Consider the following 10673-nt stretch of genomic DNA (forward strand, 5'->3'; position numbering starts at 1 on the left):
TGAGTGGCATGTGGTGAAATTATCTCTCTTTTTGTCATACAGCCTTGTTTAATGTGCGCGCGCAGAATACGGGAGGAAAAGCCTGTTCCTCTTGTTCCTGTTGTATCCTGCTCGCGCAAATTAAGTGAGTATGTACGTGAGTATGTACTCTTTAGCATGCACCCTTTTTTTTGATCTTTCGACTTAAGATCTTTCGATTTTCGATCTTTGCCTTCCGATATTTGCGTTTTCGGGCGTTTCACTTTCGGGCCCGTGAGGGAGACGGTCAATTTTCATGCTCCTTTAATGTTCAAAATAGAAAAATATCTTCAAAAAATAAAAAGTCAGTAAAGGAGAAACATTGAATTTAATAGATAATTAAAGACATTTAAGTAATACCACATAAAACACCATTAATAATAGCAAAATACAACAAAATCACTTATGAATATTAGCATTTATTTGATCAAAACCCATCTTGAACTGCATTAGAATCACCAAATAAGTCACGATAGTACAAAAAACCTGAAATTTACAAATGTTTAAATATTGAGTTATCAAAAATATTTAAACAATTAATTGTTTAATAATAATTTAAAATGCGACTTAATTTATCAGAAACAATGTACTACCTAAAATATCACACAGTGTTTAAGTTTACCTTAGTAATTAATTTTCTATCCATGTTCACAAACCCTCCTAGTGATATAGTCGGGGGATTGCCCTTTATTTCATCTATAAACGATGAAATTTCTTTGATTACATGGGGATGATAAGGCTTTGTTGACGCCATTGATAAAATATCTATAAAAGATGCTTCCACCTGAAACCCATATAAAATTACATTAAGTAAAAGATTTCGTCACAAATTTATTACAATTAAAAAAAATTATATCCAATTATGAACATGTGCTTAAATTTAAAAAATAAAATTGAAATGGAAAATCTTTCTAGATTAAAAACAAAACCTTTTGTACTGCTGTATATGCCATATTGCAAGGATACACTATGGAAAATGCTGAAATAACTGTAGCAATTATTAATCCAAATTCATCGACATGTAGAATAGCATTGTGGTCTTTTAATTTCATTCTTTTCATAACAAAAGTAAAGTAGCCATAACCTCAAAAAATATATTTTTAAAACACTTAAAAAATTTATTTCAACTTTTTAATTTTATAAATTGCAAATAAACTCACTGGAAATTACTAAGTCAATAAATGAAGATAAAAGTATAGTTCCAGAAAAATATACAAAAGCCGCACTAAATTGATTAGTAATACTATTTAGACATAACCACAATTTTTTTTGCGAAATAATTGTATCTTGAGTTAATACCTCCATATTGAAGATCTAAAATTATCCAAATGTAAAATATTATATATATATATATATATATATATATATATATATATATATATATATATATATATATATATATATATATATATATATATATATATATATATATATATATACATATATATATATATATATATATATATATATATATATATATATATATATATATATAAATATATATATATATATATATATATATATATTTTATTAATGACTAATTGGTTGAGAATACACATTTACCAATTTCAACTTGCTTGCTAAATCATCAGCAACCTTTTCTATGGCCGCACAATGAAAATGCATCGAGGCGAGATATAAGAAAGATACTGTAGAAGAATATACAAAACCAAAACATTCAATTATATTATACGTAGGTAACGTAAATAGCTGGCCAAAAATTAAGCATACTACAGCGGACATCGACCAAACAACCAGCCAAAAGCATTTATTTTCCAACTCGTCAATTTTAAATGAATAACCAAAGGTTTTCTTATACTTCATCTGCAAATAAAAATTAACATATATACAATTAAGCATGTTTTTAACACGGCACAAAATAATCATTGATTAAATTATGTTTGAGGTATGTATGTATGTACATACCTCAAAATTAATCCATGTATTGTAATAATTTGAAATAGTCGTTGCAGCGATCCACCCGCCAATGGGATATAAATATTGAGCTTTTCCGAATGACAAAAACATCACATTGTAAATAATTTTATCAAAATCGTTTAAAGACTTCATTACTTCGTGAAGACGCTCGGTAACAACACAATTAGTAAAAAAATATATGAAACAGCAATACACTACAATTGAATAAATCATTCTCCAATTCCGCAATTTAAACTGAATTGTTCCTGAAATAAAATAAAATATCAAATTCTCATATTGCATACATACATACATATGACATTATATATACATATATGTATATATATTCAAAATAATTATCATACAATACCTTCATCATTTTTCCAAATAGGCAATATACCAAAAATAAAATGTATACCATTCATCCACCTTGTTATATAATAGAAGTCTTTTGGTGATATTTTTGTAGGCTTTTTTTTGGTTTTGCAAGAATTGAATAAAATCATTTTCGACCGTCTATATAAATATATTTAAAACAATAACTGAACAACTGAATCCTTTATTTTTACAAGTCCAATATATACATGTATAATATATGACGTGGCGAGAAGAGACGACAGTAGCCTGGAAAAGCCTGTAGAGGGCAAGAAAGGAAGAAGAAAATCTTTTATACGGTGGACTGATCAGATCAGGTGGGCTCTTTGTTGTTCTCTTGTCGATGCACTTTGAAATGCCGCTTCAACAGAAGACTGGAAAAGCCACACCCCAGCTCATGAAGGTAACGATCCTTCAGTGTTGAGGGACCGACTATGAAGAGGAATATGTATATAGCGAATGATAATTATACCCACCTTCAATTGTAACATCAAGTCGCCAAAGGGATATTTATGGGGTAGATATGACAACTTAATTTGGGTAATAAAGAAATAAAATTACTATCAAAATAATGATAAATTGGTTTACAAGCAGGGCTGTGGAGTCGGAGCATTTCACGCCGAGTCGGAATGGTAATCGTAAAAACCGACTCCAAATCCTTTTTATTATTATTTTTAATTTATAGTATTACAGTATGTGTCAATTAGTCTCCATTTTTATTGAAATCCATTAATAAATTTAAATTTAATAACTAGTGGTTTTACCCGGCTTCGCTCGGTATTTGTGATATAAACCGCTTAAACATGGCTAATCTAATAGTAGATATTTTATTTAATTTATTTGAATAGTTTTGATTTATTTAAATTTATTTATATATTCATTTGTTTTTTTTAATTAAATTTAACATCACGGATTCTCCCACCCAAACCTTACATACAAAGTCACTTTCGAAATTATATATTACAGATAAAATCATTGAATTGCACTATTTTAATGTATTGTATCCAAAACCGATTATTATTTGTGTACGAAATTCATACACACACTATGAATGTACTTATGTCTTTATTTATACCTATTTCATTACCAATAATTCAATAAATTGGCTTAAATGTCAATTTTTAGTGATTTTTTTAATTCCTTCATTTTTTTATATTTTGAAAATATCTATTATTTTTATTACTAACAATTTTATACGTTGGCAAAAAAATTAGATATTACAAAAAATCGTTCAAGTTGGAGTCAGAGTCGAATCATAAAATAAAGTCAGAGTCAGTAAATTTGGATCCAATTCCACTGGCCTGTTTATAAGTATCATTCTGTCACTTGCAATCACATATAAAAATATCTTGAAAGTAAGGAAAAATTATCAAACAAAAAAAGAAAGCAATTTTTTTTCTTAGTATATATATTTTTGCTTAATATGAACATTTTATAAATCTGCATTTTAATAAATTTAACTTATATATACCATATATAATATAAACTTCAAGGAATGGTAACAGTAATTATTCAAAAACAAAGTTTTTCGTAAAAATAGATAAGATACTCATAATATAAAACTTCAGATTCAAACTGAGTAAGGCCACAAAATTGTAGATATGTATTTATATTTATATTCCTAAATATTTATTTACTGTATATTAATTATAAAAAAATAAAAATTCATATTGGTTCACTTGAATAATATTATTTATAAGGTACAATTACTACATCCTATTACAAATACTAATAAATCCATTTCCAGCTGGCTGATTTATATCATGAAAGTGCTATTGATCAAACATACATATATCTGACATTTTAATAATAAAATTATTCTATAACAGATCGATAGCTTTCTTTGAGATTCAGGACTAAAAATGTATGTATGTAGTTCTAATTCATATAATGTATTCTATATCTATTTATTTATTCTTGGAATATAAAAATTATAATAAAATGGCACATAGTACGATTTATTTAAATATACATGGTGATGTACATACAATATACATATGTATATATGTATGTACGTACATATATTTAAACTGAAAATGAAATGAATGTTTTTCAAAAAAACTTTAATTATTTTCTAGAATAACATAATTTAATTGTAAACAAAATAAAATAATATATATTAATATCCCTGAATCATATTAATAAGAGGCAAAATTTTTCCTTAATAGTAAACGTAAGTGAAAGTAAGAAGAGGTATTTAAAAAAAGCCTCATTATATGTATACTATTTATATAAAATACCTTGGTCCCATTAAATTCTTTAGATAAGGCAGATGTGTGTACATATTTGGCATAATGTGAATTAAGATCTCTTATTCATATGTTTAAACTTAACACATATATTCTTGAATACCGTAAATATACAAAAAATAGATTTTTAAAAAATCAACCGGGTTGACATGGAAATATTTGATTAGGTGAATTTTAAATTTTCCCTCTCCAGCCAGATGCAAATTACAAAAAAAGTTATTTATGCTTATATTATACAGTTCAAAGTACATGAACAATAAAACAATTATTTCTTTGTAGCCCGCAGCATTTCCATTTCAATCAATAATTTTTTATTCTCTTCCAATAACATACTTAATGAGTGTTGCATACCTTCCATCTTTTGGTTCATCATGCATATTTGATCCTCGAGAAATAATCTATTTTTTGTTTGTTGAATTGTCATTTGGTAGTGATTATTTCTACATCTCTCTATAATATCATATGTCGAAAATCTGATGTAATCTTTTAAGTCGTTACTTATATTTACGGCAAGGTTTGGGTTGCATTTATTACAAACGACAGTTTCGACATCAGAAGGACAATTTGGCGAGTCTAAGGATTTTTTAAAACCAACACTGCTTAGTTTTCTATCTGCATTCGCATTTACATCAAAGTCGGTTTTTAGAATGGTTCGTATTATTGGAGATTGGGATGAAGTTTCATTTGGTTGGATTCTAGACAAAACTGGTGTTGATGTAGAAACAAAATTCTTATCATTCGTTTCTATCACTAATTGTGATATAGGTTTCAATTTAGATGAATTTGATACCACTGATGATTTGTTATTAAACATCCCAACAAATTCTTTAGAATCATTATTTGTGACACTTGATGTATTTGTATTATCTATAATATTAAGCAATGACGAGTCGTGGCTTCCGTCAATTGCAACCTCGTTTATTATAGGACTCGAGTATTCTTTAGTCATAGGAGAAAATGTTTTATTTATTAAGTCACAAAAGCTAGCTGTGTCCGATGCTTTATTTGAAGAAACATTCTCCAGTGCGGTTGGAATTTTAGGACTACAAACATCCTTAATGCTTATGTTAAATGTACAATTTTTCCTTTGTTTGTCAGTTATAGGTTGAAAAACCACATCAGTAACAGCTGATTTATGATCACTGAATACATGAAACGGTTTACCGAAATTTCGTAAATCGTATAATAAAACTTCCCCATTATTACAACCCAACACAATAAAAGCTTCAGTACTCATATCTATACTTGTAAGAAACTTTTCTGTATTTATGGTTTTTACAATTGTTTGAAGTCTTATGTCATGGATTAAAACAGTCTTATCAAAGCTACAAGAAGTCATAACATCTTTGTTTATAGGTGAAAAAGCGATTCCAGTAACTGGAGCAGCATGCGCTGCTCTTAAAAGCATTCTATCTTTACTAACACCTAAATCTCTAAGCAGAATAGATCCTTCTTCAGTTGCTATACCAAGAACTGATCTCAATTCTTTATGAAATGCTAAAGATGATACAGTTTTGCAGTGTGGAACTTTGACATTTCCTAAATGACTATTAGTTACTATATTGAATACATTTGTGTCACCGTTGTCTAAAGCAGCAGCAAGAAAAGTATTCTTTGAATTGAAATCTAAAAATTTTACAGGTGAACCTGAAGGAAATGTTTTAGTAATATTTTTAAATTTAACATCCCAAAAAACTGTTTTTCCGGATCGACATCCAATGGCAAGATTTCGTATTGGACCATGTTGAAAAATGGCAAACGTTGGTTCTTCAATTGGCACACGCTGAACACTGCGAATTTTTTCTTCGGTCATATTTAAAATTTCTACTTCCAAACCATAACCAACCTTAAAATATAATGGTATTCATTAAATAATGAAATAATATAACTGTTAACAAATTCATATTTATTAAGAATCGAAATATTCAACGTATCATCGGGTTAATACTTAAATAAAATATTGACGAATCATTTTACCTGCACAATATATTTTCCATCGTCACACCATCTTATATGCTTTACACCGTCTTTATGGAGTCCATAAGTGGAGATTAATGTCCCTTTTTCATAGTTATAGTATTTCAAATCCGTACCAACAGATGCAACAAACATTTTTAAATTTCGTATTAAACTGTAACAAAAATCATACATTTCTAAATAAAGAAGGATATTAATTATAATCAACGAGGGCAAAAAATCATGAATTTCATTTTGTCAAATCAGGTAGGTAGTTCAAAATGATAATATTTAGCTATGCTTTAGTGTATGCTTATGCATTCACTAAACGGTTGAATGCAGGCGCACCCAAATAATTTGCAGTACATACAAGAATTCAAACAATAGATGTTGTAAATACAATCGATCAATTACATTATAAACAAGCGTGACGAACAAGTATGAAATAATTACCAATTCCGTGCCTAACAAAACCAGCAGCAAATAAACAATTTCAACGGCTGCACAACCCAACTGACAAGTAAACACCAACTGACAGAAAGCAATGCGACAACACAACGCATCAACTAGCGATGTGTCTTAATGCCACTATATACTACCATATAAAATTTCATTCCTTGAAATATTTTTCATAACCAACTGTTATGACGAATGTTGTTTGTAACAATATGTCTGCCCTTGATTAACGTGGTTTTATAAATCGTTTTAAAGATCATCAAATACGATGAATACATATCAGTTGGTAATCAATATTGACATTTGATGTGGTAAACGGATTATTGCGATCACGCGCACGACAATCGTTGCCACAAAAATCAATCGTTGCTCGAGTTCTCATTAGTACAATATTTCGCGTAGTCAACTTTCGATTGATGGAGTTTTTGGGTGCCAGATGTTCCATGATCGAGATTTAGAACGCGAGATCGCTTTTTGCGAAATGATCACCGAACCATTTAATTTATATACATACAGGTCTGTTACCGAGAGTTGGCGCGAACAAATGCGCTTGTATTGTGTCAGTAAATTGGTGTATAGCATTGTGTCACACTGCGTTTAATAATAAAAAGACGCTGTGTCTTTTTCACGCACTTCTGAGTACGAGAACGCGCCAATTATCAATAACAGACCTGTATGTATGTATGTACAAAAGAAGAGGTGAGAAAATTTGTAGTCCCAAAATCAAAATTAAATGTATCAGTGATTATAAAAAATAATATACATATTTACAACCACGAATATAAACAACGTTATTCAATTATCTAATGGCAAATTTAGTGATAATTATAAATCTTGATTTTATTTTTTCTTCATAACATAACGAAAGGGGACAAAAGTTGGCCAGATTGTAGTTAGTTTCTATAGAAAGTTTTTTTGTAAGAAGTTTCTGATCGACTTCTTTTCTTGGTGTAGTTTTTGCTGGTACAAACTTTTAGTAACAAATGATAACTTTGATTAAGATTTATGGCCTAGCCAAATATAGGGTGAGGGGCAGATGCCTTCCCTTGCCCCCCCCCTCCCTTTCCCACAAATGACGTGGCAGTCCTCGAGGTACGTATATTCCTGTAGGTACTGGCCGTAAAACCACTAACTTGGCCAGCGCTTCCCATATCGTCTTTATTGGATTATAGTCACTAGATAAATTGAGGAACGGATGTATAATATCCTCTTTTCTTATATAAGTTCCAATATTTTTAACGAAATCGGTAAGAACGCAACATTCTTATTTTTTAACTCCAAAATCCAAATGGCAAAAGCCTAAGTATGGCCAACGACCATAACAGTTCCCTTAATTGCCCAATGAAAGATTATATAGATAGATTTTTAAATTATTGTTTGTTCGTAATTTTACGGCAATCTTTTACGCTTTTAAAATGAATATAATTTTAGAATTAATCAAATATTCACCTAGTATTTTTTTTTCAAGATGGACGGCAACGCACATGTTAAGGCCAGACACGTCAGCCAGTTTCGCCTTGTGGTCGCTTGAGCCGGTGACGCCTTCAATTGCAAGTGTTCTATTCCATTTCTCGATTATACTATCACCGAGTTTATTAATTCGGACTTCATTTCGATATATCCGACCGTTTGTTGTTCTACACACTCATTCCTTTCCCCTTACATTCAGGTACTTTTATACATTTTCTTTCTAAAGTAAGAATACCGGCTCTTATCACAATATCAGTACGTGTTCTGTCGACGTTTATATAGATGGAATTAGTTTTCATCAATTATTAATGACAACGATCTCGGAATAAAAATTGTAACATAATTACTATCCTTAAAATTTGTAATTAAAGTTTCGCAGACAATCAAAAAATGTTGACGTATGATGTACTAATATTGTTTTGTAATCATTTAATTTTTCAATTATTTATTTTTTATTTTCTTATTTTTCAGATCAAAATGATTAGTGATATGCAACTAGCCATCTTCTCCAATGTCCTTGGAATTTCCCTTTTTCTATTAGTGGTTTTATACCACTATATAAATGCTAATGCAAATAAACAAAATTAGTACTAAGAGGTGTGTATTATAATTGATCTTTTTTTTTTTGTAATTCAACTCCGTAAAAATAAGTTAATACTTGGTTTTCAAAAATCTAAAATAACCAAATTCGCATTACATATTACATACATATGTGTAATAATACAGTATTATAATTTTGTGTTTCAGATGCTGCTTACCCACAATTTGAATTAATGATTAAAACATGTAAATTTATTTTATATTAATAAAATGTTCAATACTTAAATACCTTTATATTTTTGGCATGTGAATTTAATATTTATATACACTACACCCAAAAATGACCATTACTACAATGTTAATAGAAATTCTAGAGATGGTTTAATACAAATTTCCGTCCAAATCTCACATACACAGACAAAAAATTTCAAATGATCTTTTTCGAGAAAACTATCTACACAAATTGAACTAATTTTATATTATCTCGAAGGCCAGAAAATATAAAGAAATCTTAGCCATATGAATAATATTTTGACCACTAGAGATTTACCAATATTTTTTACATTTGTTAAAATGTATTTTTTATATTTTAACTTATACAATTGTCAAAATCTGCATTATGATATATTAAAAGGCTATATTTATCTGAATCTGTTAGTTTCCTATATTATCTTGTGGAAAATTTATGACCAGATATTCAGAAACTTGGCTATGTCTAGCAAAATAAGTAAAAATAACATCTCAATTGTATAATACTCATTTTAAACCTTAGGCATACATGCAACATTTACAATGCAGCACAACTGTGTATAAATACACATAACAAGACATTAAAATGCTACATTGTATCTCCAATAAATTTTAATCGCAGTACTACTTTAAAACCTTTGCTTCTCATTATATCACTTGTCTATAAACTTACGTTGTTCAGATGATTATCACTTAATATTTAATCTAACCCAGTGGTTCTTAACTGAACCCCACCAGTTTCAAATGCGCATTCACCGAACCCTTCTTATGTTTTGAATTGGAAAAATAAAATATGATGTTTTTCAAATTCAAAACATGTAGGTATATATTTTACTGGTGCACAAAATGAACCGTTCATCAACATCACTGTGTTCAAAGAACAAAACCATTAAAATATGATTTTCACACAAAAACAAAAACATAATAATGAATATTTACTGCAACTCAGTGTGGCTTCTGCTGTTGCCTTTCAGAGACCAGTTCAGAAACCTTGGCAAGTGCCACTCTCGTGTCATTTTTGCAACAAAGTCTGTTCCTTTTCTTCATTTTTATGTCCAGCATCCTCGAAAAGGATTGCTCGCAAAGATATGTAGTAACAAACGGTATGAAAATCTCCAGACCTTTCTTAGCAATAACAGGGTACGTTACCATTTGTTGACACCAAAACTTTGAGAGCGTTGTTGTTCTGAAGAGTTGCTTTTGAACCTGGCTCTGCTGAATTTTCGCCGAACCCCCGGGGTTCGATCGAACCCAGGCTAAGGACCACTAATCTAACCAAATGTATAATGTGCTACATTGTACAATATAATTCATTGAACAAATGACTACGCTTATGGGCTGAGCTTATGTGGAGGATTATTTGACCAACACATTTTCCGTATATTACTTCGATAAAATCAATGAAAATACATTTTGTTAATATTCTCACTCTCTGGGGAATTG

General features: G+C 29.5%; 2 protein-coding genes across 2 annotated transcripts; one reads left to right on the forward strand and one right to left on the reverse strand.

The window, feature by feature from the left end:
• Positions 1–4773: 4773 nt before the first annotated feature.
• Grip71 (WD repeat-containing protein Grip71) lies at positions 4774–7071 on the reverse strand. Its single transcript, XM_077435818.1, has 3 exons — positions 6969–7071; positions 6537–6690; positions 4774–6405 (listed from the first exon to the last, which is right to left on the reverse strand). The coding sequence occupies exons 2-3, from the start codon at positions 6669–6671 to the stop codon at positions 4825–4827; spliced, it is 1716 nt and encodes a 571-aa protein (XP_077291944.1). The 5' UTR covers positions 6672–6690; positions 6969–7071; the 3' UTR covers positions 4774–4824.
• Positions 7072–8504: 1433 nt separating this feature from the next.
• On the forward strand, positions 8505–10139 carry LOC143915260 (dolichyl-diphosphooligosaccharide--protein glycosyltransferase subunit 4). The gene is made up of 2 exons (XM_077435819.1): positions 8505–8640; positions 8913–10139. The coding sequence occupies exon 2, from the start codon at positions 8919–8921 to the stop codon at positions 9027–9029; it is 111 nt and encodes a 36-aa protein (XP_077291945.1). The 5' UTR covers positions 8505–8640; positions 8913–8918; the 3' UTR covers positions 9030–10139.
• Positions 10140–10673: the final 534 nt, after the last annotated feature.

This window comes from Arctopsyche grandis, chromosome 8, assembly GCF_051622035.1.
Source record: "Arctopsyche grandis isolate Sample6627 chromosome 8, ASM5162203v2, whole genome shotgun sequence".
In the NCBI taxonomy this organism is placed as follows: Eukaryota; Metazoa; Arthropoda; class Insecta; order Trichoptera; family Hydropsychidae; genus Arctopsyche; species Arctopsyche grandis.